Source organism: Lontra canadensis, unplaced genomic scaffold (genome assembly GCF_010015895.1).
Source record: "Lontra canadensis isolate GAN:19392208 unplaced genomic scaffold, GSC_riverotter_1.0 scaffold173, whole genome shotgun sequence".
Lineage (NCBI taxonomy): Eukaryota > Metazoa > Chordata > Mammalia > Carnivora > Mustelidae > Lontra > Lontra canadensis.
Window position 1 is genome coordinate 58,491 of NW_022631167.1, and position 27,995 is coordinate 86,485.

The 27,995-nt window shown below is 42.2% G+C and overlaps 1 protein-coding gene across 8 annotated transcripts in view; it reads left to right on the forward strand.

The window, feature by feature from the left end:
- The window catches only part of TTLL5 (tubulin tyrosine ligase like 5), a 96,092-nt gene that overhangs the window by 25,341 nt on the left and 42,756 nt on the right, over positions 1-27,995 (forward strand). For 5 of the 8 annotated variants that reach the window (XR_004381294.1, XR_004381292.1, XR_004381293.1 and 2 more), the window contains exons 3-5: positions 2,482-2,699; positions 22,490-22,572; positions 26,624-26,746. Coding sequence is in view for 4 of the 8 variants with exons in the window: in XM_032846227.1 (XP_032702118.1) it covers positions 2,482-2,699; positions 22,490-22,572; positions 26,624-26,745 (423 nt within the window). In the remaining 4 variants the exon portion in view is untranslated. The remainder of the gene's footprint in view (positions 1-2,481; positions 2,700-22,489; positions 22,573-26,623; positions 26,747-27,995) is intronic. The other 3 variants (XR_004381295.1, XM_032846229.1, XM_032846230.1) reach the window with 1 other exon arrangement.

A 27,995-nucleotide genomic window follows, 5' to 3' on the forward strand; every position in this document is an offset into this window, starting at 1 on the left:
TTGATGGCAGTTACTTTACAGCATGCAAAATCGCACTCAATAAAGAATATTTTCACTTCCAAGAGCCCTTTGCTAACAATGGCTTTTCTTCCTTGGTTCCCCTTCCAGTGACTTTGTCTATGGACGGCTGCTGTAGCGCTCTGCAGCCTTCATTCTGATTTCTGGTCTTCCCTAGCCTGAAGGAGGCACCGTTTTTCCCTTTCTTCCTTTCTTTATTATGAACAAAAATATTGATAGGGGCCTGAATGGGGCACTTTCGAGCACTCTTCAATCTATGCTCACGTGTCAGGATGTAGTGGTGAAAAGAGGATCCTACAGGAGCCCTTTCCTGCCTCCCTCCCCTCCAGTTGAATGTCTCCCACAGATGTGGAGACCCTCACGTATGGAAATGGTGCTTGAAAGGAAAGGATTTGTTTCTGAGGCTGCCTTGCTGAACTTTTTGGTTACTTGTCCTCAGAAGGCTTGCCGGAGCAGAATCAGGGCTCCTGGGCCCTCTCAGGCCATCTAAGACCTTCCACATGTACAGACACCACCCCCCTCCCCCAGTGCCAACCTCCAGGCTCTGCCCATGGGCTTGGGTCTTCCTTTGTTCCCCTTCTTTGGGTCAGAGATGAAGGTGAGTGAAGAGCTTTTCAATTTCTGTTTTGGATGGTTTGCAGAGATGAACATCTCAGACTATTCCATTTGAGAATGCTCTGACCCTCTTGCTCTGAAATCGCTTTGCTCTTTGTCAGGCCTGTCCATGCGATACATTTCCTCCGCACAAGACTCTTTGATCCCCCTCAGACCTGTCTAGCCCAGGACCTTTGGCACATTTCCATGAAATGGGACATTCCAAGGCATGAGTATAGAAGGATTAGTTAACATTTTACTAAAGCTACCAATTTATCTTTTATATCTTAAAAAATAAAAGAGTCATTAAAAAGTCATAAAAGATAATACTAATAAAGTCTATCTAGAAGGTAAATGTTTCCTAAGAGCATCTGATCTTATTCCTTTAGGCCTTGCTGTAAGGAAATGACATTTCTCCCATGTCTCTTTAAATGTAGTGTCTACAGATGGAAATCAATTGCCAGAAATTCTTTTAATAAAAAAGACCTTATGTGTTTTGTCAACTTCATTCTTTTTCTCTTAGCATTATTTCACATTTAAAGCTTTTATAATGCATGGATATTGAAAGCAGTATTAATAGTATTGAATGATCAGTAACAAAATTTGTGACCCCAAAAAACCGAATTTCTAATGAGGTAAATAAGTCGTAAGAATTTTTTAAGCATGTACTTGAGAAAGCATACATTTACATCCTAACTATAGACACGTGTTGGTGTTTGTGATATTTAGATGGTGATTTTTAGGTCTTTATTGATTTGTAGGCTTACCCTCTGCGTGAATATACCTTTGTGTTGATCTTAGATTCGTTTAGCGAGCAGTATTCAGATAGTCGTTTCACTTTGAAGTACCTTATTTTTTTTGAAGATTTTATTAAGTAACCTCTGCACCCAGCATGGGAGACTGGAACCTACAGCCCCTGAGATCAAGAGTCGCATGCTCTACCGACTGAGCCCACCAGGTGCCCTGAGGGTGTTTTGAAGTGTAAAGTCTTATGTCAATCTTTAGGTCCACAAGGTGTTACTGTGTCAGAAAAGTTAAAGTTAGTAACGAGCTTGCTCGCTTGCTTGCTTGCTTGCTTGCCTTTTTTTAAAGATGGATAGGTAACAATGCCACCTTTCTTTTCTTTCTTTCTGTTTTTTTAAAAAGATTTTATTTATTTATTTGTGAGAGAGAGAGAGAGAGCATGCACGCAAGCAAGCAGGCAGAGGCAGAGAGAGAAGCAGGCTCCCCGATGAGCAGGGAGCCTGATGCGAGACTTGACCCCAGGACCCTGGGATCATGACCTTAGCCGAAGGCAGCGGCTTAACCGACTGAGCCACCCAGGCGCCCCAGTAACGAGCTTTCTGTTCCAGCCTCCTGTCTCCACCCTTTATGCTCACTATGCCCTTGCCACCCTGGCTTCTTTCTACTCCTCAAATGTGCAAACCTTCTAGAAGAGTTCCAGGTTCTCTAAGTGGGCTGGAGTTGAATCAAGTTTCAAGCCACTTCTGTTTTGTGCGTTATTTCTTGTGCTTGACACCCACTAGGAGACATTCATTAAATATTTGTTAACAATGAAGGAAGCGAAGGCTGAGAGAGACCAAATGCTTTTCTGATTTCTGTAGCTGGAAAATACACAGTACCCAGATACCCTGATTCCTAGCCCAGTATACTCTCAACAAGACTGTCTCCACTCTATGCTTCCAGAGATTTCCCTTCTCTGAGCGTGGCCCTGCACTGGCCTCATTAGAGAAGTTTTCCCTCAAAAATTACCTGAAGGGTTTCCCTTTTCCTTTTGTCTCACTTGAGGATTACAAGCCAGATGTTCATTATAGCAGATGGGTTATAAAGGACATCTCCATTGCCCATCTTTTTTTCTTTTTCTTGTAGGCCATCTTTGGCAGTCACACACTCTCTAACTCCAATTTATGGACAATAAATAATGGTGCAGCTTGCAGAATTTCAAGTGCCACAGGTAGTGGCCAGAAGCCAACCCCTCTGCCCCAGAAAGTGGTGCCGCCTCCAAGTTCTTCCTCGTCGCTGACCCCCAAGCCCCCAGCCAATCACAAACAAGTCCTCAGAAAGACCACATCCCAGAGGGCCTCCAAGTAAGTTGTCCTTAATCTTCTGTTCGGTTTCTCCTGAGTGGTGTCAATTCTGTGCTACGAGTACTGTTTATTTATGAGGATTTCAAAAGTGTTTGTACTGAAATGTTGAAGACAGGAGCCTGTGATGGGGACTGAAAGCTAACTTTGGTTCTCAGCCTGGGCTGCAGGTCAGCATCACCAAGGGAACTGGTGAGCCCTGCCGAGATTGGGGCTGTGTACCCTGTGGGAGGGGCAGGTGCGGCTCTTAGCTTCCCTGGGGATTGTGATGAGAGCTGAGGCAGGTTCAAGGTCATTGCTAAGTCTTCCAGCCTCTGACAGGAACTGCGATCAGACCGTGCGCCCGGTAATGGTGCTGAGCTGTGGGCTTGGAGAAAGGAAAGGAAGGCTTCTTCCTGATATATTCTGTTCTTGGTCTTTCTACAGAGTCTGATCTCTTCAATTTCATATAAAATTCAGTACTACCCCCCCTAACCCTTGTTTGTTGTTTACTTCTAGGCATTTGGATGGGAAGACATTGGAATGGGATTTCAAGCTGGGGTTGGAGGGGTGGTAGTTAACTTAATTGACATTAGTATACAGGCTCTGTGGAGCAACATGTTTCTAATACCTTTTGTAGTCTGCCCATTTTACCTCAAAAAAGACACTTCCATGCCCAAATCAAATTTTTTCACATTCCATCCTTCACTGTTGCCAGCCATATTTTAGCTAATGAACCAGTCATAGACTAATAAAGAGTATTAGTTCTAATAGCCCTTCTCCATTTAAAATTGGGGAACTTTTCAAGGATGCCTGTAAAAAGCAGGTGTCTCCTGTTGGATAAACACCTAGAGGGGGTTTGTGTCTTTCTCTTGCCCTCATTAAGGCTCCTCGTTCATGTGTCCTTTGCAAAATCAATTTTAGTTGTAAGAACGAATCCTAGGACACAGAAAAAGCAGTTCCTCTTTTTTTCCCCTTGGACCATGAATCAAATTCTGGATTTGGATGGAAACCAACCCCTCGTGGCTGTTTTAATTATATTGCTGCCATTATTCATTTATCCAACAAATATTTACTCTGTGCCTACTAAGGGCCAAGTGCCATTGTAGGAAGAGTTGACATTGTAATGACTTTACAGACTCTCCAGAGCAGTAGAGAAAGGCAGTCGGAAGGGGGCAGTTTGTGGTCGAACGCCAGGAGCACAGTAAGAAGGACGCTGTATGGCTCCTCACTCTGGCAGGAGTAGAGGCGAGTCCTTAAAGGTTCAGCCTCTGGAGCCAGACTGCCTGTGCTCACACCCTCCCTCCGCAGTTTAAGACCTGGAGACCTCTGGCAAGTTGCAAGGTCCTTTATCTGTTAGCCTCACTGTCCACAGTTCTGAAGCAGGGATAATAAAGAGTACCTGCCTCATAGGACATAACTATTTATGTTCTCATAGGACATAACTATTCGCAGAGTTAATCCACGGAAAGTACACAGAACAGGACCTAGCACACGGAAGAACTCAGTGAGCCGGAGTTGCCATCATAAGCATTCGAAAACCATGCTCCTTTTCACAGGTTCAAGAAGCCCACAGTTAGGTAGGAAAATCTGTGAGTCAGATATGAATGTTGAATTTGCCAGTGCACTCCCTGTTTGTGGCTCCTCTGAGTACTGCCAGTAGCCCGAGATGGCCCACGGTGGCCTGTGTAGCGGGCTGGTATGCCGGGGGGGACGTGGGCTCTGTCAGCAGGCAGCAGCGCCGGACCTTTGAAGACGCCGTCCACCTCCCTGAACTCAAGGGAGCTCTTCAGCCCTTAGAGATGGAATTGCAGCTCTACAGACAAACTTTGCTGCATTTTTGTGGTTTCTTCTCTCTGACAGGCAGGAGTGTGGGAAAACCGGAAACAGCTCAGCACCAAAAATGCACAGAAGGGGGGAAAAAAGCAAGATTTCTTCAGAATTGAAGAAATACAATCCAAGTATCAAAAGGCATGCTGTAAGGCGTTGTTCCAGGAAATAGTTTCCAATTTGCCTTTAAAATTCTAACACAAGTCTCCGAAGCTAAATAAGTTAGTACTAATGGAGACCTTACCATTTCTCTCGCTTACATGTAAAATGTAGTGTTGCCAGGGCCCCCCATTTTTAATATTCTTCAGACTTTTAGGAAAAGGAATAACATTGTTCTTATCTGACCCAACTCAATGGAAAGTTCCTTCTAGAAAGTATTCAGGTAAAAAATTTTTATTTTTTACCTTTTTATTTTATAGTAATTTCAGATTTACAGAAAAGTTGTACAGACAGTACACATGAAGGTAAGAACACCAAGTTGTCCCCATTGTTAACATCCTGTATCACCATGTACATTTGAAGAAGGTGCCGTACTGAGAAACCGTCATTCGTACATTATTATGAACTAGAAATGCCGCACTTTATTTGGATTGATGAAGTTATTTTTAATCTAGAGAAAACTTTCATGGCCCCTGAAATTAGGATCCTTGAGTATCAGCTGATTTATTCTTACTGTTCTAAAGTAATTAATGCTCCTTGCCAGCCTAGCAAGTTACTTAACATTTGTGTGACTTCATTTCCTACTTAAAATAGGGATAATAATAGGACCTGCCTCATGGGGTTATTAAGAGAAATAAATGAATTAATGTCAGGCACAGACATGGTGCCTGGTACATTAAACATGCTGAATTAGCGTTCACCATTATACTGTGTCATTCTTAGGTTCATACTAAGATGACATTTCGAGAAATTTTTGGATAACTTTTTACTCTTTTCCTGCAGGATATTTTGCTTCATTTGCTGGGAGCTCATTTCAGCCTTTATTCTGGCTCAGTTCAGATTAATCAGGAACCCTCAGTTATGAGTGGTGATATTGAGTCACACTCAGGAATGCCATAGTTGCCCCAAGAGACACAACTAATGAGAAGTTGTAATGAGCTATTGACCGTGCCAAGCCCTGTGTTTTTGGGTTGAACTTCAAACTTCTCCTAGCACAGACGTGGGCATTGGACAAATATAGAAGCAATTTCCAAGAGCATCAAAGTTTCCACATCCTAGAGGGTTGAGTTTAGAGAACAATAGAACATAAAAGATGGAATGTCATTTGGATGTTGGTGCAAAGGGAGTTGAGAATCAGAACAGTGGGGTCCTATTTCTTTATGATAATATTCAAGTGACTTTCCCTCTAAAGACTTCAGTTTCCCATCGGTAAAACAAAACCACTGTCCCCACTGAATAATTAACCAAAATAACTTGTTTTCTGTCTGTTCTGTTGAAAGCTTTTTATGATCACATTAGTTTTTTTCATCCTGTTGCTTTACAGCCATTTCCTTGTCCCCACTTGGCCCAGAAGTTCTTTGTCGTAGTTCTCAGATCTACGTATTTGCACTACAGGATGACAGGCTAGGATCAGCGACATGCATCTGAACTGTGTCTTCCGTGTATAAATGACCTTTTTCTCAGAGCAAGAATCGTGCTCTCCAGGAAATATGGGGAAAGAAACCTGCGGAGATTAAAGTTTGCCAGGGACATGGGCAAAACTCACAGACTAACCATGACTGGGAAGGGCAGAGTCAAAGCTGTGGTGCTGGGGCCGCTCTGAAGAAAGAAAGGTCCGAAAGAAACCCCAGACTTAACTACAGTGCTCTTCTTTAAATAGCTGGGGTTACCTTTCCTTGCCCAAGTTGTAGGATGTTCTGCACCAGGGTGACCTCAGCGGAAATTGAAGGTAACTGCTTGTTCTATGTCAGGACCCAGGACAGTGATGTTTGTTAACGGCTGCTGGGCATCAGGAAGGGAGGAGGGCGGCCAGGAGCCCAGCAACGGCGGGGAGACCAGGACGCATTTGTGGGATGGGACTGCTGACAGGAGCAATATGATGAAAGATGCAAAGATGCTCAGAGATTAAGGTCAAACATAAAAAATGGGGATCGGGTTTAAAAAACAACGCGCTCTATCTTTTTAACATAAGCATCATTAATGTGAGGCAAAGGGATCAGGAGTTGAAACGGTCCAAAAGTTAGGTTCTTGATACAAGAGGTCGTATTGTAGCAACCATCTTCTGTCAGTCTTTCAGCCTTTTTTATTATGTGTAGTTTCAAGAAATATGATCGAATCTGTGACATTTCCATCTTAAATACAGGATTCTCTGAATTACGCATTTCCAAAATATGTATTATAGAATTTTAGTGCTAAAAGATAAAAGACTGTAGGGTAGTGAAAGGGTGAAAGGCTGTGAGTGTAGCAAGGTCCACAGGTGGTCCTGGCAGAGCCAAAGCCAAATCTGTGTCACCTACTGTGTTAACCCCAGACTCTTCCCAATAGACCCCTAATTTCAAAGGCCCCCCGCCAACCTGTTCAGATCCATTCTGTACTGCAAATGACAAGTTAATCATCCTAAAATTTTGCCTCCGGGAAAATGCAACGTAAGCACTAAAGAGCACGCTCCCCTCCCTTTCCACACCAGTTTTACTACTTAAGTGGCCACTGAAATACTCAAAAGGGGGAAGAATTATTGTCATTCTCCTACTGCAGTGTTGGGAGAATTTCTGTTAGATGTAGCCTGGGAAGGATTGGATTAAAGAACAATACTGAAGGCCTTTATATACTGCCTTCCTATGAGAGTGAAGTCTAGAAAATGAGTGGAATATACAAGACAACACCCTCTCACTCTAAGGGGAAGGGCCTTGAAGTACAAAGAGGGCGCAGGAGCTAGTCAAGGGGTCCCCAACTTAGACTCTTTCCTCTATCAGCCTTCAGCATTTGGACTTCAGCAGTAACATTAGGATATCTTAGGGTTTTGCTTTTGGCGTGGATGATGACATTGGTCAGAGACCTGGGTGCTAGGAACCACACGGAACCAGAAGTTCTGCTGGCATGTGTATGGTCCAATGAGGAGGAGAAGTATGTGAGAGTCATGGAATGGTGGGTCTTCCTTTGGTGATTCATACTTGGGTAATTTAAATTAAAATCTTACTTCTCCTCCCTGCCACTGGGATGTTAAAAAATGGTAATATAACTGGGGCACCTGGGTGGTTCAGTTGGTTAAGCATCTGCCTTTGTCCTGGGATCAAGCCCCATGTTGGGCTCCCTGCTCAGTGCAGAGCCCGCTTCTCCCTCTCTTCCCCACTCCTGCTCTCTGCCACTATCTCTGTCTCTAGCCATCTCTCTCTCAAATAAATAAATGAAATCTTTAAAAAACAAAATGGTAATATAAGTGTTGGATATTTCCCATGTCTCACTTTTCTCTCTTATCTGAGTAGGAAAATCCCTCTTTAAAAGATGTGGGCAGGATCTTATGGGTTTTATAAAATCCATATCAGTTCCTCCATGATCATGAGTCTTTAATGGCAAACTGAGATGTACCTTTCTGAGGACGAGCAAATATTTAAATAAGTGGAGCCTAGGAATAGATGATACAGCTTAAAAGAAAGCTCAGGGAAGAAGACTCAGGGGAGCTGCCAGCCTCTGAAATAAGTTCAAGTAAGCGAGAGAACAACATTTTAGAAAATCCCTAATGTGTATTCTTGAAAATTTTAAGTATAGACCACATTGATGTGTAGAGCTTAAAAAAAGCTATCTCACGTAGAGACTAAGTAGTCTATGGTCAGGGAGAATGTGAAAACTACCTAAGTGAAAAATTGGGCTAAACACGGTAAATTGGGCACTGCAGAAAATTGAGTTAGCGAAGTAGAGGACAGATTTCAAAAATTCCTTCAAAATTCTGAGGACAAGTATATAAAGATAAAAATGTTGACAAAAGGTGGATTCACCCTAAGATAATGAATTCCAGAAAGGGAATAGAAGGAACAGGCATTCTTCCCGCAAAACAGAGCTAACATAAGGACATGAAAAGTTTTGAACAGTGTAATAATTAGTGAGATTAAATTAATAGATACACAATTTTGTGCCCTGCAAAACTCCCATGGAATATTTTTCAAAACTAGAACATTTTAATTAAAGCCTCAAAAATTAGCAATTATGTAGGGTGATGATATAGAATTACATCATTCTCGAACCACTCTACTATAAAATGCGATATTAAAAGTCTGGACAGAATGCCCAAATAATTTTGGAATTTTTAAACATTCTTTTAAGTAACTTAGATCAGAATGATATTGCAAACTATATTAAAAGTAAGAATTATACACATCAGAGCAAGACAACGATGCCTTCTTTTGCCACTTTAATTTAACATAGTGTTGGAAATACCAAACAAAGCAATTAGGCAAGAAAATGAAATAAAAAGCATACAAATTGGAAAGGAAGAAATTAAGCTATCACAATGTGCAGCTGATTTGATATTATATATAGAAAATATGTAATGTTTTCTAAAGACTCCACCACAAAACTGTTAGAACTAATAAATGAAATCAGTTAAGTTTCAAGATACAAAATCAATATACAGGGGCACCTGGGTGGCTCAGTGGGTTAAGCCTCTGCCTTCGGCTCAGGTCATGATCCCAGGGTCCTGGAATCGAGCCCCGCATTGGGCTCTCTGCTCAGCAGGGAGCCTGCTTCCCCCTCTCTCTGCCTGCCTCTCTGCCTACTTGTGATCTCTCTCTCTCAAATAAGTAAATGAAATCTTTAAAAACAAAACAAATCAATATATAAGATCAGTTGCATTTCTATACACTGACAACAGACCATCAGAAAGAGAAATTAAGAAAACAATGTAATTGCATCAAAAGGAATAAAAAATACCTGGAAATAAATTTAACCAAGGAGGTAAAAGATCTATACACTGAACTCTATAAGACATCCGTGAAAGAAATTGAAGAAGATGCAAAAATAAATAGTTATTCTTTGTTCATGGATTGGAAGAATTAATGGTGAATACTACACAAGGCAATCTACAGATTCAGTGTAATCTGTATCAGAATGAAAAGGTAACCTGTCAGATGGGAGAAGATATTTGCAAATCATATATCCGATAAGGGGTTAATATCCGAAATATATGAAGAACTCATACAACTCAGTAGCAAGAACAAACAATCCAATTAAAAATGGCAGAAGAACCAAAAAGACATTTTTCCAAAGAAGACATACAAATGGCCAACAGGTACCTGGAAAAGTGCTCAATGTTATAATGACATTATAACATTATAATCATCAGGGAAAGGCAGATCAAAACTACAAAGAGATACCACCTCATGCTGTCATCAGAAAGATAAGAGATAAGTGTTAGCAAGGATATGCACTGTTGGTAGGAATGTAAATTGGTGTGGCCACTATAAAAAACAGTATGGCAGTTTCTCAGAAAAATAAAAAATAAAGCTATCATATGATTCAGAATCCCACTTCTGGATATGCCTCTGAAGGAAATGAAAATAGGATGTTGAAGAGATATCTGCATTCCCGTGTTCATTGCAGCATTATTCACAATAGCCAAGATAGGGTAAGACTCTCTGTGTGCATCAGTGGATGAATAGATAAAGAAGATGATACACACACACACACACACACACACACAAAGATTACTGAGCCATGAGAAAGAAGGGAATCCTGCCATTTGTGACAACAGAATGGACTTTGAGGGCATTAAGCTAAGTGAAGTAAGTGAGACAGAGAAAGACAAAAACTGCATGGTATCACTTAAATGTGGAGTTGAAGAAAAAAAAAAAAAAAACTCAAGACTTACACAAACGGAGTAGGAAAGTGGTTGCCGGAGCGGGTGGGTGGGGAGGGGACAGGGAGAGGTCGGTAAAGTGTACAGACTGCCAGCTACAGAGGATCTGAGGATCTGTGTAAAATGTGGTGACTATGGTTTATGACACTGTGTTGTATAATTAAAATTTGCTAAGAGAGTGGAGCTTCAATCTTCTCACCAAATAAAAAAGGTGAGTAAGGGATAGATGTGTTACATAACTAGAAGGTGGGGATCCTTTCAGAGTGTGTATGTATGTCAAATCACTACAATATATAGTTGAAATATCTTACAATTTTATGTCAATTATACCTCAATAAAGCTGAAATATTTTTAAAAATAATAAAAAGAACTGTATTTATCAAAACTTATATTTGAAATATAGTCAAAGATATACTCAAAGGTAAGTTCATAATCTTATTTTCATTGTTACTGTGTAGGAAGATTGAAAAGAAATTAACCAGGGTACAAATGGCAGATTGGCTTCAACTGATATACTGGCGGCAGCTGAGTCTAGAGTGTCTTGTTGACATGAATTATGAGCACTTCTCCGAGCCCAGCAAGAAGGAGTGCTTTGATAGATTAGTAATGTCTGCCACAGACAGGGAGTATGAATAATGAATATGCACGCCACGTGTTTGTCATACCTGAACTAAAGGTTTCCTTTCTTGATGTTAGAAAAGGGTGAGTAAAACAAAACTAAGAAAAACAGGTCAAAGGAAATAAAGAAGAAAAGGAATATAAATAAAGTGAAAAGCAATAAAAAGTAAATTCAGAACCTTATTTAGTTTGGGGGTAGAGCGACAGGGAAAGAGAAAATAAACATAGCTCTGCCAGAAAAAGAAGAGAACTAAAAATAAGAAAAAGGTTTTTAAAGTAGATACAGGGTTGGGGTGCCTGGGTGGCACAGTTATTTAAGCATCTGGCCCTTTGTTTGAGCTCAGGTAATAATCTCAGGGGATGTAAGGTAAAACCCCATGTTGGGCCCCATGCTCAGCATAAAGTGTGCTGGGGATTCTCTCTCCCTCTCTCTCTGCCTCCCCCTCCCATTCTCTCTCTCTCTCAAATAAATAAATCTTTTTTAAAAAATGGAAGTAGGGGCACCTGAGTGGCTCAGTTGTTAAACGTCTGCCTTTGGCTCAGGTCATGATCTCAGGGTCCTGGGATTGACCCCCACATTGGGCTCCCTCTCCCACTCTGCTTTTGTTCCCTCTCTCACTGTGTCTCCCTCTATGAAAAAATAAATAAATGAAATCTTAATTTAAAAAATTTTAATTTAAAAAAATTTAAAAATGAAAGTAGATATAGGGGAGACTAAAAAATTATAAGAATACTGCATAATTAAATGCTACTAAATTTTAAAAACTGGATGTAAGTTTTTTCTAATATTTTCAAAAATATTAACTATTCAAGATTGGTTCTTGTAGAACCACCCAAGTAGAATAAGGTAGAAATCTTTAAACTATCCAAATTTGTTCTTAAAGAAATAGGGTACATGGGTAGGCCTAGGAAGCAATTTAAAATATCATCTCTAAAATAGTTCTTTGAAACTTTTTTTCCAAAATCTTTGGACACTTCCAAGTGCCTACAAGATAAAGTTGAGAGTCCTCACTCTGACCCTAAAGCCTTCAACAATATGTCCTCTGTGCTGTCTGTAGCCTTCCCTATACTATTTTACAGTCTGCTCTACACCCATGCTTCCATTTATTGTCCCCACATGCTCATGTTTTCCTCTCTTCTTTGTGCCCTTTGCCCTCTTTTTTTTTTTTTAAAGATTTTATTTATTTGACAGAGAGAGACACTGAGACAGAGGGAGCACAAGCAGGAGGAATGGGAAAGGGAGAAGCAGGCTTCCCACCGAGCAGGGAGCCTGTTGCAGGGCTCGATTCCAGGACCCTGGGATCACGACCTGAACCAAAGGCAGATGCTTAACGAGTGAGCCACCCAGGCGCCCCACCCTTTGCCCCTATGAATCTAAGTCCTGTGTTTTATTCAAGATCAGGTTTTAATTATCACGTTGATGCAGCTTTGTCAAGTGCCTCAGCTAACTCTATCATCTACCTCCTTGTCTGATTTTTCCTTTTTATATGTGTTCTTCTCCCCATAATTCTCTAGGGATAGATACCTTGTCTTTACCCTTTATCACGCATATCTTGAATGTCCATTGTGTTGGGTGTTGCTCTAAATATTGCTGATAAGACCAGTGGACAGCACAGATACAAGCCTAGTTTCCAGGAAGTTTATTTTTAAGAGAGGGGAGAGAAGTGTATATTCCTCAGTCCCTGGGCTGGCTTCTATTCATGATGACCTCTCAGGCAATGGTGGTACAGGGGGCCGTGGTGAAGACGGAGACGTGCCAAAAGTGGTGGTGGTGCATTATTGTGTATCAGGGTGTATGTGTCAGGGATCACCAAATAGCAATGACCTCATAAGTAATTATTTATACCACATAGAGTAGTAGAGTGTACAGGAGGCAGGAGAGCACAGTTGTTAACAGCCCAAGATTTCTAATTAAATTTGAATCCTGGCTCCTTTGTCAGTTGACTGTTATTTGGGGCTCTCTCTAAGCCTCTGTTTCATTATCTGTAAAATATTACCTACATCATGGAGTGGTTCTTAGGGTTAAATGAGATCATGTATTTCCCTGACATACATCAAGTGTCCAATGCATGCATGTTGGTATAGTTCTAATTTCTGCTGCTGCTGTTGTTTCCTATTTAAAAAGATGGCATTCTTGTTGTTATTAAGCTGATATTCCTAAGTGTGGTTTGGCTCTAGCTGACAAGGCTGTGGAAATTCAAACGCATTCTGAGATCCTGAACACTAATAACTAATGACTATTGAAGGCAAGGGCTTAGCTTCAAATAAAATGAAAGACCAAATTTGGACGTACTGACTTCCAGTCAAGTTGTCTCCACAGTTTACACTTAATACCCTCCCTCTGCTTCAAATACATAGCAGTGTTTGTTTTTTTTTTTTTAAAAGAAAGGAAGAAAGAAAGAAAAAAAACAGAAGGGCCTAACTGAGCTTCAGAACAAGGGAGACATCTCCTTGGCCCCCAAATGGACAGAAATAACTGAGAATCAGTGAATGAGGTTGAAACAACAAGCTTTCTGAGCTCTGCTTTAGAAGCAGGTAGTGATAGCCTAGACAGAGTTCAGCTCAAGTGGCATGTCAGGGCCTGAAAGTGCCCTATGCAAGAGGAAAGACTTAAGAAACCGAGCTCATTAATTGAAAATAAAACAGTAATTTTTCAGCTGGGGAAGATGTTGCCCCCAGAGGATGTCTAGCCATGTCTGGAGTAATTTTTTTGTTATCATAGTTGGGTGGGGGTGGGGAGTTCCTATTGGTATCTAATGAGTAGCGTCTAGGAATTTGCTGGTACGCATCCTGCAAAGCACAGGACAGTTCCCCACAACAAAGAATTATCCAGTCCAAAATGTCAATAGTACCAAGGTTAAAAATACCGAGCTAAGGAATGCAGTGGGCTCTCCTCATCAGAGTCTTGGTAAAACTGGCGTGGACCCACTGCCTGAGGGTACAGCTATTCATGTCCCAGAATTCACCTGGATTCCTAAGTATGACGGAGGCAAGGGCACTGAAATACCAGTGTAAAGTCTGGTTCTTGAAACTCTGATCATAGTATCAGAAGGGAGACCCGAGGGAGAGGTAGACAAGATACATTTTAATAAATAATAACTGAGACTTCTCTGGAATTGAAGAAATAAATGTAAATGTCCTCAGCTGAAAAATTCACCCCATGTACCAAAACAAATGCACATCTAGACACATCAGAGTGAAAGTGCAGAACACTGAGCATAAAAGGGAGACTTACCTACTATTTGCTAGAAAATTCACAAAGGAACCCAGAATACTGGCATTCTCCTCTTCAGCAATAATAGATGGTAGAAGACAAGAGCTAATAGCTTCAGAGTGTTGGGGTAAAGTAACTTTCAGTCTAGAATTTTATACCCAGCTAAACTGTCATTCAAGAGACCCGCCAAAGTACAGGTAATTTGAGATATTCAAAGTCTAAGATTATGTACCACCTGTGACCTTCACTGAAAGACTGGGTGAGGAATGGATAAGGATAAAAGTGAACACAGAAGTGGGGGATAACATGAAGACAGTGACATGCAAAACTTTTATTAAATGATAAATGTTAATGACTATACACATCATTGGTGTTTTGGAAAACTAAAATATGTTTAAGACAAAGACAAGATTGAGGTTCAAGGGGATTCAGTGGATAGTGAAAATAATAACAGTTCTAAGGGCAAGACAGAACTATTGAAGGAAAAAAGTAGAAAAAAAGCTAAATTTTATACTTAGAAAAAAAACAGCTAAATAATTGACACACAATCTGTAGCATTTATTTTTTTTAAAGATTTTGGTTATTTATTTGACAGAGAGATCACAAGTAGGTGTGGGGGGAGCAGACTCCCCACTGAACAGAGAACCCAGTGTGGGGCTCCATCCCAGTACCCTGAGATCATGACCTGAGCTGAAGGCAGAGGCTAAACCCACTGAGCCACCCAGGTGCCCCACAATCTGTAGCTTTTAAAACAACAGAGGGACTGAGAAGAGAATGCAGAAACTTTGAATCCTGTGGAAGGCAGGAAAAGAAAATTAAAAAGCAAAGAAAAAGGGTGGTAAGTGGAAAATAAAAACTAAGATAGTAGAGATAAATCCAATTATATGAGTAGTCTCAGTAAGTATTAACAGGATTATACTCTTTTATTGAAAGGTTAGATTATGAAATTGCATTTTTAAACATGTTCAGTTATAGCCTGCTTGAAAGAGAAATACCTAAAATAAAATCACACAGTGCAGAGGGTGAGAAGAAGGTAAATCATATAGTAATTAGAAGGAACACGAGTATAGCAATAGATAAAATAGAATTAAGCAAAAATCATTAATAGGAATAAAGAAAAGAACTGGTATGCAGTTAACATCATAAATTTAAAATATATAAATCAAATGCTGGCAACAGTATAAGGAAAAATTGAAAAATTATCAATTGTAGTGGGTGATTTATTTGAATCTACTACTATTAGTAACTGATTGGTCCCTCAAACAAATTTCTGAGGATATGGAATATCTGAAATGCAGAGTAATAGTGCCTTTTCATCTTTTTCTGACCACCATTTATAATAAAAAAATTAAACTTTATATGCAAGCTAGTAAAAATATCTATATTATGTATGTGAAATAAAGTTTCACAAAATAATATTTCCTATTATTTTACAAATACTGTGGGGTCCCCTAAATTGATTTTACAACCCGCTTATGAGTCAGAACTCATAACCTGAAAAATATTAATAGCTATGCATAGACTCCTGCAACCAAAAGGGAGAATATATCTTTTCTTCAAGTATATGTTTACAAAATTTTTAACACATGCTATCACAAGTGAAGGCTCCACACATTTCAAAAAAAAACCATATCAAACTGTTTGCACTTTTTAACAATAAATACACTTTTTTTTAAAGATTTTATTTATTTATTTGACAGAGATCTCAAGTAGGCAGGCAGAGAGAGAGAGAGGAAGAAGCAAGCTCCCCACTGAGCAGAGAGCCCAATGCAGGGCTTGATCCCAGGACCCTGGGCCACCCAGGCGCCCTAATAAATACACTTTAATTAGGGAAGATCAAAAGGTAATTTTTGAAAAATGTTCATGTGTTTGAAAAATTTTTAAAGTACAGTACATAATACCCATGTTAGGTAATCATAAAAATCACAAAACACTTAGAACTGGATGCCTATGGAAAGTGCTATAACTTCATATTTATTAAAAAGACAAGGACGAGGGCGCCTGGGTGGCTCAGTGGGTTAAGCCGCTGCCTTCGGCTCGGGTCATGATCTCAGGGTCCTGGGATCGAGTCCCGCGTCGGGCTCTCTGCTCAGCAGGGAGCCTGCTTCCTCCTCTCTCTCCGCCTGCCTCTCTGTCTACTTGTGATCTCTCTGTCAAATAAATAAATAAAATCTTAAAAAAAAAAAAAAAAAGACAAGGACGGGACACCTGAGTGGCTCAGTTGGTTAAGCCTCTGCCTTCAGGTCATGATCCCAGGGTCCTGGGATCAAGCCCCAGATTGGGCTTCCTGCTCAGCAGGGAGTCTGCTTCTCCTGCTCCCTCTGCCCCTTCCCCCAACTCATACCCTTTCCCTCTCTCTCTCTCTCTCTCTCTCTCTTTCCCTCCTTCTCTCTCTCAAATGAATAAAATCTCTTTTTAAAAAGGATAAGAAGGATTGAAAATAAGTGAGAAAATCATTTAACTTGAAAAACTATAAAAGGAATAACAGTAAATTAATCAAAATCAAAAATAAAATAATAAAATACAGAAATCCCCTACAACAGCCTGGCACATGGGAGAACAGGAGAGAACAGTGTCTGGCACATGGTAGATGCTCGTTCAGTACTTGGTGAAGGGATGAATGAAACTGACAATAAATCATAGAGGGGCTCACCTCTGGACAGACTAATCCAGTAAATTAAAAAAAAAAAGAAAGACCCACAGAGAGAATATTAGGATTAAAAAGGAATATAGCAGCAAAGATAATGGATTATGGCTTAGATAATGTGTACTGTATTTTTTTTAAAGATTTTATTTGTTTATTTGACAGACAGAGATCACAAGTAGGCAGAGAGGCAGGCAGAGAGAGAGAGACGGGGGGAAGCAGGCTCCCTGCCGAGCAGAGAGCCCGATCCCAGGACCCTGGGATCATGACCTGAGTGGAAGGCAGAGGCTTTAACCCACTGAGCCACCCTGGCGCCCCATGTGTTAATGGATTTATAAAATGGCGTCTGGAGCGCCCTACACACAGAAGTTGACTTCGCAATATGTTTCCTGAATTGGTTTTGGAACCAGACCCAATTTAATAATGTTCTCATTGTTACTTGCTAAGGATTAGCATATTAGCTTCTGTTTGGGCAACGCATACATAATCCCTGGCCTGTTGGAGAAAAGGAAGACGCACAGAAACACCTGTGCACATGTAGGTGGTGAGAAACTCGAGAGGATTCATCTGTGAGTAAATGTTTGCTAAGAAAAATCAGTATGTGTTCCTTTTGGAATTCAGTTCTTTAACCTAACTTGTACCTTGAGATTTCTTCTCTCCTTTGGGAATTGAAAGAGGTTGGTTTCACCAATATTTTTAAAAATGATCAAGTTTGGGGTTTCTTTTCAGGACCTTCACAAATGCCACCACACCTATCAACCACATCCCCGGCAAGGGCGGCATCTCTAGCTCTCCTCTTCCTGTGAAATCCTGAGCATTTTTCTTTTGTGGGTCCCAACTTCTGTAGAAAGGTCATCCCTGATGTGGTGGCATGGATCCAAGATAAACTTTTACGAAACCATTGGAACAGAAAACTAGTACCTCTGTGTTAAAGATGTGGAAAGTCTTGAAAAGAACTTGAAGAGAAACAATATAGCACCAAACCACAGTCAATCTTGTGAAGTAATGAACAAAACAGATCTTAAAGAAAGGATATCACTTTCAGTAAAGTTTCCACTGATCAAAATAATGGGAGGAGGGGGAAAAGGAACAGAAGAAACCACAAATAAAGGAAATAAAGATCACGAAAAAGCACGTCAGAAGCCTTACCAGCAAAATGGATAGTAGGGATTTTGCTTATTAGAACCCTCCCTGACTGGTGCTGATCTGTCACATAGGCCATCTGGATCATGTGCTCCTGACGCCAGCGGAATTCCTAGCCAGCTGTCTGATCCGCATGTATACCCGAAGTAGAGACTAGAACTAGAAGAAATCTTTCAATAATAAATGTAGACAATATTTCTGCTTATGAAGATATTATTTATTTGTAATGCATTACTGAACAGTTTCTTGGAAAGGCTGAGAGGTTGTTCTCCCCTCCTCAGAGTCAGGCCTTTTCTTAGACTTCAGGAAAATGCAAGAGATCGAAGAAGTAGGCAGAGTGAAGCCAGTAAATTGAATTCTGGGTTAGAAAGTGCACACTTAATACCTAAAGAAACTCTTCAGTTACTGGCCCTGAATCTATCCCAAGGGAAGGTCCTGCCTTAGTTGAAAAGAGCCTGTCATTATTAATGGAATTTTTCTAGTTAGACTTCTTCACTGCTGCCATATGCACTACCGTGGTACGCATGGCCATCTATCATGTCCGCGCTGAAGGTGCTCAGTTCCCCGGGAAGCCTGCCCTTCCTTCAGTGGCTTTTGATAATTACACAGTTTGTCCTTTGGAGACAGGTCTGAACTAAGCCCAGCACCACAGCTGAGACTGTAGGAAGTCTCAAACTCCTGACGTTGGCCTGTATCTTGGGCTCCTCCATCTCCTGGAACCTGCCCCACTTCCAAGAAGAGCAATTAAGGAACGCCACGGGACTACGTAGTCCCATGTAGCACTCTTCTTGGTTTAAACTAACTTTGATGTAGTATAAAATTAATGGCACTTCTCTTGTCCCATCTTTTCAGTTTTCCTCTCTGCAGAATTCTTAAAACTTTTAGAAGTCACTTTTCTGAGTTCATCTTCTAGCCACTTCTTCGTATTCCTTATGTACTATGGTCAGCGACAGGTAATGGGACTGCACCAGACACACATGTAACTTCACACGTTCAGCTCTCCAGAGAGCAAGGGAATGTGCAATTTCAGTAGCAGCTGACTCCATTCGACGTTCCTCTTGGGATGGGATGAGATGGGATGGATGGGAGATGTATCCTTCCTTCCCATCCATCTCATTTCCTACCAGCCTCTCAGGTAGGACGAGCCTCCCCCATGCTGTGTGCTCTTTTTATGCAGAAAACCATGTTAGACGACAGGCCAGCCACTTCACACAGGTGAAGAAACAGTGGTTTGTTCTGATGCTGAAAATACGTGTATATTGGATTTATTGAGAGGTCGTTTGTCAATCTCAAATAGACCTCTCTTCGGGGAGTTGAAGAGTAATTTTGACCATGCAATTTCTGCCTGGTGGATTGCCACTTAACTACCTTCTGACTTTAATAGCAAATTGCTGTTAACGTCTAAGTTCTGAATATGTTGTGGTTGGTCCTTCTTCTATAGTTTGTTTAGCAGTCCTATTCCACACTGAATCAGAGTCACCGAGTCCCCAGACTTAATATTTCAGTAGATAGATAGGCTTATGGTGAATGCAAAGATGGTTGGTATTTCTAAGTAAAAATACCAATACTAATAAAAGTTAATGTTTATCTAGCCATTAATATAATCCCAGACACTGCACTAAGATTCACCATCTCATTTAATCCTTAATAACCTAATGAGGTGTCTTGATGTTAAAGCAGTGACTGACTTAGACAAGCAAGGGAACACGTACATACCTTCCTGTGTAACTATTTCCCAAAACACAGGTGCTCCCAGGAAAGCAGCAAAGAATTATTGCAGAAGGAGGCCAGCAAGTACAAATTAACATACAGGCCCTAAACAAGCTGTGGTTCAAAAGTTCTCATTTAGGAGTGGGTTGTCCAGAAGCTGAAATATATTTTCCCAGGGAAATGATGTTATCACAACAAAAGCCTCTTTACCCCTGGTGTGCCTGAAGTAGTAAAAACACAGACCCAAACCATTTTGCGTACCAGCATTTTCATGGAAAAACTCACTCTCCTCTTGAACAGCTGCTGGACACATTTCTCCGCCGCTGGGAAAATGGGGAGCCTATGCTAGAAACAGCAGAATCATTAGCAATGTTTGAAGTCAGAATCAGAGGTGGCTCCCAAGGCCTCTGATGGGAATGGATGGAGAGAGGAGGATGGAAGAGTGACCGAAGCTGGGGACAAGGGGGACAGTCATAGGGGCAGGAGATGTTGGGAGAGGAACAGGAGGAAACCCATGAAGGTGAAGGGTGGGTAAGAATTCCAGAGAAGAGACAAGAGGAGAAAGAGTTTGAGGATCCTGAACTAATGAGTTGTAAACATGTAAGAGCTCTGCTCATCCCTCCGGTAGATCCCTGTTCCCCACTTCTTCTTCTACTGACTCCAGTGTTTTGCCTGCCTGTCTCCCTTTCACAATTTAATTCCTCTGTGATCCTGAGACCAGCCCTGTGGCTTTTCTAGACTTCGCTGCCCCTAATGTGGTCGAGCGGCCCTAAGGTTTGTGATTTTTTTGGATGGTTTTTAATTTCTATGGAGGAAAGAACCCATCCCAGGCTCCAGAACTTTTCCTTTTTCACTTGGACCTGGAAGAGCCAATATTAGCTATAGATGCTTTGGGTAGTTCTTTGGGTCCATAAAGGGCTGAAATAAAATGCATAAGCATTTCAGGGGTAGCTGTCCAAGGCTGAGGCTCATGGGAAAAGGGAGAAGCCCTCTGTTCCTTTCTTTCCTTTTTTTTGTCTCCAGTTTCCTTGTCCTCCAAAGGCGAGTGGAAAGGAGTGGGTAGGGCCTAGACCACACCTTGCTGGAGGGGAAGGGTGCAAGACAGCGCCATCCTTGCATCGCTGCTGGGGTGTTCTTTCGAGGGGCGTGTCTCTGTTGAGGGCGTAGGGACCACCTGATCACCTGAGCATCTGCCAGGGTCTCTAAGTGCTCTTGTACCACCTTCCCCTTACCCGCAAGTCAACGTTTCCCTTACTTCTCTGGCGATAGAAATTGGACGACTGTGGAGCTAGGAAAAGCCTCAGTTCGCAGGCTTTATCCCAGACCCACTGAGTCAGTATCTCCAAGGGAAGGGCCTGGAAAGCTCTATGATGAATAAGTGATCCCAGGTGGTTCCTGTCAAGGACATTTGGCAGACACTTCTTGCCTACCCCTCTACCTTGCTTGTTTTTAAATGCTCATAGGACATTCTAAACCTCTGTCTCAGATTCATTATACGTATATGCTGTTTCTTCTCCATGGAAAGCTCTTACCTGTTCCCTACTCTTGGCCAATCCCTATTTCTCATAACTTCATAACTCGGCTAAAATGTGATTTTTTTCAGACCATCCTTGACCACTCTCATCGCCATCTGCATCAGATTCCCTTGTTTCATCCTCTTAAATCACCTTGTGCTTTTACTCCCTGGCAGTTATCACAGAGTTTGTACCTTGTGTATTTGCCTAATACCTACCTCCTCACTAGTACCAAGCACAGTACTCCAGAAGTATTTTTTGCATGGATGAACAAATGGAAAACTAGTGCTCGGAGAAGGGTTTCACAGGTTGGATTGAACGCTGCTCGACAAATAACAAACTGAGCATAGGAAAATTTGAATCTTCCAAGGTAAAATTTGCACACATCAACTGAAGGCAAAGTAGACGGGTCTAACCGGTAATTTGTATTTAGGGGACAATGGATCAGATTATTTTTTAAATACTTAATAAATACCTAATGTGTGCAAAATGCAGTATTAGGAGCTATGGAGGCAACAGTGAATAAGGCGGATACAATCTCTTGTCTTTGTGGAGCTTTTTAGTGAGGATGACAGGAATTAAGCAACCAGTTACACGGTCTCATAATTTTGTAAATGCAATGAGAGAAAGACAAATCTATAAGAGCCTGTTGTAGGGAGACCTGGCATGGCCTGTAAGCGAGTCAGAATTTCTAAGACATGTGGCTGGGGAATCTGGGCCCAGAGCATGCGGTACCCTGCGTCCTGTGTCTTGTCAGAGTTGGCGTGAGGGCAGGTGCTTCTGTATAATGGCTTCTCAGCCGCAGCGCTGCAGACATCTTGGGCCTTGTGGACAACTTCCAGTATGCCGTAGGAAATACTTAGCTCCATTCCTGGCTCACCCCACCAGAGGCCAGTAGACTCCACAGCTGTGACACCCCCAAATGTGTCAACACTGCCAAATGTCCCTTGTGGAAGGGCAGGAGTCAGGGCAAACTCTGTCCGTCCTTTGTACCTCAGTCGAGAACCACTGGCCTGCTTGAAACTTGGTTTTTTAAAAAATGCCTCACCTCGTGATTTATCCAGGTCAATGCTGGGAACAGCACTTATTCCTCAATAAACGCGTTTGCTGAGTGCCTCTTAGGCACCAGGCGCTGTGCGAGGCACCGGAGACACAGCCATGGTCACGGCCCTATGCTTTCTGGAAACTACGTTCCAGGGGAGGGAGCGAGGCAATACATTTTCATGTTTCAGAAGAAGGGAGAGGTTGGTCCTAGAGGTCTTTTCGGAGAAGACGACAAGGCAGAGCCCCCAGAGGGCGGGGATTTGAGCTCACCCTCCCATCTGCTGTCTGACCGACCTGCTTGTGTTTCAGGGGCTCCTCCATGGAAGGGCAGCTGAACGGACTCCAGGGCAGCCTGAATGCTGCGGCCTTTGCGCCCATCACCGGCCCCACAGGTCAGTGGGCACAGCCATGGAGGCCGGGATGATGGGGTGGGAGCCACCCTGGGCGTGTTCTCACTTGTGCCTCAGAAGAAACGTGCAGTTCAAAGAATGAAGGAGCATCCGGCCTTTTGAAGCATTGCAAATGGCGCTTGAGGATGGAATGGTTTTCCAGAACTAGTTCGGGGTAGACGACGTTTCTTGGTCCGGGAGAGTGTAATGGGATTTGCAGCATTTAGTAGAAAGGGCTGTGTCTGACTGGTGTTCCTCCCCGTTCATCTCAGATCCCCACCCGTAGTAGCTTCCACTGGCTCCTCCGCACACTCGAGCCCTCCTCTTTGGTCGGGGGCCTGTCACACTAGTGTGATGGCCTGTTGGTCCATTGCCAGATACTTACTGAGGTCTTAAAGCCTCTCAGTGTAGGGACCCACCTAAAAGGCAGCATCGGCCCAGGGAGAGTTTTCTAGGAGTACTAATTTGTAAAAAACATGCTGATAAGTAATCAGGAAACCAAAAGAAAATCGCGTGGATTCCCTTCCACAAATATTTCTTACTGAGCGCCTCCCGTGGAGAAAGACGCTGGGCACTGAGGGACACAGAGGGTGAACCAGGCAGACCCTGCGGCCAGGGACCCTACAGACTCAGGGAGAGAGGAGAGTCAGCAGGGAGTGGGAACAGGCTGGGTGGTTCTCAGGGCCTGGGGATGTGTAGAATAATCATAGGCAGCAGCAGCTGAACATCTGGTGTGTTCGACGCAGTTCTGAATGCTTTACACATGATAACTCATTTGTTCGCCAAACAGGCATAGAGCAGTAACTGTGTTGCCCATTTCACAGCTGAAGAAATAAAGGCACAGATTATGAAACACATCCCAAAATAGCTAGTAAATGGCAGGGCCGTCTTGGAAGCCTAGCGACTTGGCCTGGGTTCTTTAGGGATTAGAGTTGATGTTTCTTCTAGAGGAAGAAACATTTAAGTGGAGGGTTGCACGCTGACAAGTCCCCCCAAGAGAGGGGAGGCGTGGGGCTGAAAGAGTTCCAGGAAGAGAGAATAAGGCCTGCACAAATGAGGGTCGGGGTAGGGGGTGCAAATGCACAGTGTCCTGGGAGCCCTCCTGTGTCACCGTGGCTAGGGACTGAGAGCTTGGGCAGAGAGCAGCAGGAGAACAGGTCATGGCGATAGCAGGGCCGATTTGTGAGCCATGTAGGGAACTTGGTCCCGAGTGCAAGAAGCAGCCATCGAGGAGTCTAGGGCCGGGATGTGGAGGGTGTGTGTGGCACATAGTAGACATTCAAATGATTATACGACCACCGTATCATGGGGATAATTCCATATATGTCATGGGCTTCCTGTGGACCTAAAGGACAAAATATATAGACAAAAGCTTTATAACGACACCCATTTGGGTAATAATATAAGAGTATAAAGATTTTGCTCTCCACTGAAAATCTTGAACCTGAATTCAAGAAATATTTAATGGGTATCTACTTGCTCTTCCCCTCCCCCCAAAAAGAATCGCTAGAATACGGTAGTTATTTTTAAGGAAGTAAAATTTCCCCCTGGAACTGTTACGGCCTGGGAACTGGGTGGCTGGGAGAATTTTGCACAACAAACAGCTGAGTATCTCTACCCAGCTAACTGCTGCAGCCGGGGAGGGTTGCAAAGCGTAGGAGAGGCAGGAAACGTGCCTGCCACATTTGTATGTCCAACTGATGTGTCACATGCAGACTTGAACTCTCTGCGTGCGCTCTGGCTGGGGAGTCGGAAGTTCGAGGGCTCATACTCTCAGCATCTCATCATGAATTCATATTTCCTGACTGAAGTGATCTGTTAAGGATTTTGTAACAGTCGTAATGAACTCGGTAGCCGCATAAAGCCACAGAGCAAAGAGAAGTTGTGTGTCTCCCTGGATCCCGATACCTAGTTTTTCCCTGTTTCTGTCTGAAGACAAGTGCATTATTCTTGTCACCTTGTTTAGGCTGCCTGCTCTTTACTGCTTTTGTCTCCAATGACTCTGGACCTCTAAAGTGCCTTGAATTTGTTTCCGTTCTGTGCCTTTCCTGGTGTTCCTGATCCTCAGTTAAAGAAACACTGATGAACATGGTATTTTCAATCCTTCCCAATCAATATTTTGCCTTGGCAGTACAAGGGCAGCTTACCCCATTAGAGTTACTTTTGCAGCTAGTCAGGAACTACTTGGCACTTTAGGGTTTCAACTACAAAGCATGTGTTTTTCTCTATGACACAGAGATTTAAAGATGTTCTTCTAGGGGTTCAGAAGGGTGTCCTACAAAAACGAGGGTAGGTTGGTATCAGCAACATTTTTCTTTAAACCCATAAGAAGGGAGAGCAACCCCCACAGTAAGTCAAAGTTGACATGTCTCTCAGAGATGGGACGTTTCTGCCCCAACAGGAAGCACCACACTGACTCGGACAGGTATTTAAGCCCCTGTCTAGTCCGGTTAACTCAGCTGGTTAAACATGGTATTATCGACAGCATGAATATAGCAGAAGTCTGTTTCCTGGCCCCTTGACCCTCTACAAGTCTAGCCAACCAGGCCTTAAAGCTGTGTCACTTTGTTCGTCGGGCACCTGAATGAGATAACTCGTTCAGCCCAGCACACTGTTGAAAAACAACTCAGAATCCTTTCCCCCTGAAGGTGACCTAGCAACGGTGTTCTTCTAATTGTGAACATTAAATGAGGTAGTGGGTGTGAGGCTGCTAGCAGAAGGCCTGGAATGCTCCACGAATGTTACTTTTTCCTTGACTTCCCTCCTTCAAGCTAAACATTCTGAGTTTGCTATGGAAGGAAAGGTGTAGAGTCAGCAAATTGGGAAACTTGAGAAGGAAGGCTAGAGTGAGGGCCTTTGGCTCAAAGCCAAAGCCATTGGCCTTCGTTCTTTATAAGCATGGTGTTCTTGAGTTCTGAAGTGGAGATGGTGAACCAAAATAGCAGGGAGCCACAGATTAGATAACTGGCATTTCTCTCGTGCTGGCTTGATAGTGTAAACCACCATTCTTGTAGGGTCTGAGGTTGTACCAGCTGCCCTCATCCCTGGCCTTAGCTTCTGCCTACGCCTTTTCTGTCCTGGAGCCCAACCTCTGCCCACCTCCCACCCCAATTTTTTGTTGTTGTTGTTTAAAGCTCTTACGGGTCTGTAGTTGGTAGAGGGATTCTTACTGCCTTTTGAACACCAGTGTTGGATTTCATTTACAAGAAGTGAGAAACAATGTCCTTGTTAAGTGTTGGTAATTTGGGGCCTCAGTAAAACACAGGTTAGCTTTATCCTCTTTCTTTGCATGGGGGTGGGGCAACAGGACATCAGTGTGACTCCGGCTGCCCACTTCACCATCTCCCCTAAGACAAGAGAAAGGGACTTATTTTAATACAGAGTAAACCCAGTGGAGCGTAAACTCTAAGGATCTAGAAGTCACTTTAACTTTGAAGCGAAATCATTTGCCTGGCAGTTCTCAGCTGAATGACCTATTTTTATTATTAGATTCTTATGCCTTTCACCAAGCGTTATATAGTTGTCATGGATCCTGGATGGATCTGGAGTATAGTAGATTAATAATGAAAATAAATAAACCTCTTGAGATGCTTGCCCTAGCGGCTTATATTCTTTATTGCTCCCAGAATGTTCTTTTCTCCCTGGAGCCAGAGGAGTAAGAATTTGGGTTGATTACCCACTCTAACAGTGTTAGAAAGCAAGGGGCACAGATTTGGTGTTTGGCAAGAAACTCAGTGTCAGCATCTGGGCAGTGATCCCCTAAAACCTAGATTTGGTTTTTGTTTGTTTGTTTATTTTCCTACAATACACATAGCTGTTTATTTTCTCCGTTTTTTATGTTCGATGTATTTCTCAACCTTCTCTTTCCTTCTTGGGTCCTTCTGTCACCCGCCACCTGATGCTATATTCTGGGCAGTTTTCCAGGCCTGGTGTCCCTTGCTATTCTTCTCTCTGGTTGTTGTCCTATCCTAAGACTAGTTTTAGATTTGACCTCTTGTCCTTTCACCAAGATCAAATAAAGTGTTAAGTAGGGATTTTTTTTTACATTTTTCAGGATCTTTGGAAGCTCCCCAAGTTATTTTCGCCAGATCCAAACCCTTGCCCACACAATCTGGAGCTCTTGCTACAGTTATAGGACAGAGAAAATCAAAGTCGGTGAAGTCAGGGCCAATTTAAGGTAACAGTAAGAATAAGAGCATATTTTTTTTATGATAACTTGCTGACTTTATATCACAGCAAGAGGCTTAATAGCTATCAAGAGAAGTGACAATTTCTCAGAATGACAAAGAAATTTTGATTTTATAAAACCAGAACTCAGAAGGACTCCAAACTGTGAGTCAAAGTTAAGCTACTGCTAGCGTGCTTCTGCGATGGCCCACCAGTAGGTGGCGCTGTGGCAGTAAGAAATTTCCTTACTATTATGGAGGCTTTTGTTTAAAAATATGGGGACATGAAGCCAATCAAAAGAAGAAACTAAAGCCATAATCGAGTTATCACAGGTAAAGAGTAACAGAATACATTAGAGAACATGGTATTTGAAGGTCAAATTGAAATAGCCTCTAAAGAGAATGAATATTGTTAAAGATATTTATTATTAAAGAAGGCTGTTAGATTAGAGTTGTGTAGTTTGTGAACTGGACTTCCAAGTAATGGGAGGCAGGAAGGAACACAACTTTGAAAAAAGGTTTTTTTGGTGAGGTTGATTAATGTGCTTTTTTCTGAGTTAAGATAAGCATATGCTGTCATTGGCAGCAAAACAAACTGTAAACCCCGTCCATAAAAATCTCCAACATTAAAGGGATGGCCTGACTTGAGCTCGTGAGGCTATACTCACACCACTAGCACTGCCCCACAGTGTTTTGTTCCCAGCCCCTGGCCTTCAAAACTTTCAGAAAATTCTATGAAACCACAAGGTTGTGATGATTCCTTTCCTCTTTGCTCTACCGTACACACTAAAGTATTAAAGGCATACTGCTAGAAGCTTAATACCCTTCTTACCTCTAGGGGAATACTTACAGACTTATTTGAGAAGCATTATTCATCAAAATACCCCAGGAGAGCAAAGGAGGGAGGAAAATTATTTACCCACCACAGGATTCATTTACATTGGATCAGAAAGCTTCAAATATCTTTCCCCAGCCCATCTAAACTCTTTCCAAAAAGGAATGAGAAGAGAGAAAGGAACACCAAATCCATGGCTTGGTCATCTACCAAAATGTACCAATGAAACTGAAAACAACCAGAGTTCTCTTGGTAATACTTTGCCAATGATCCTTTAATTCTGATATGAAGCAGCCTATCCAGGGATGAACAACTAACAAAATATAGAAAACTAAAGCGAGAAGGTCCATATTTCCTTGAGGAGACTGGCAGCCAAAAGAATGAATGTGACACCAAGCTCCAAACTAAACCACTGGCCTGCCAAA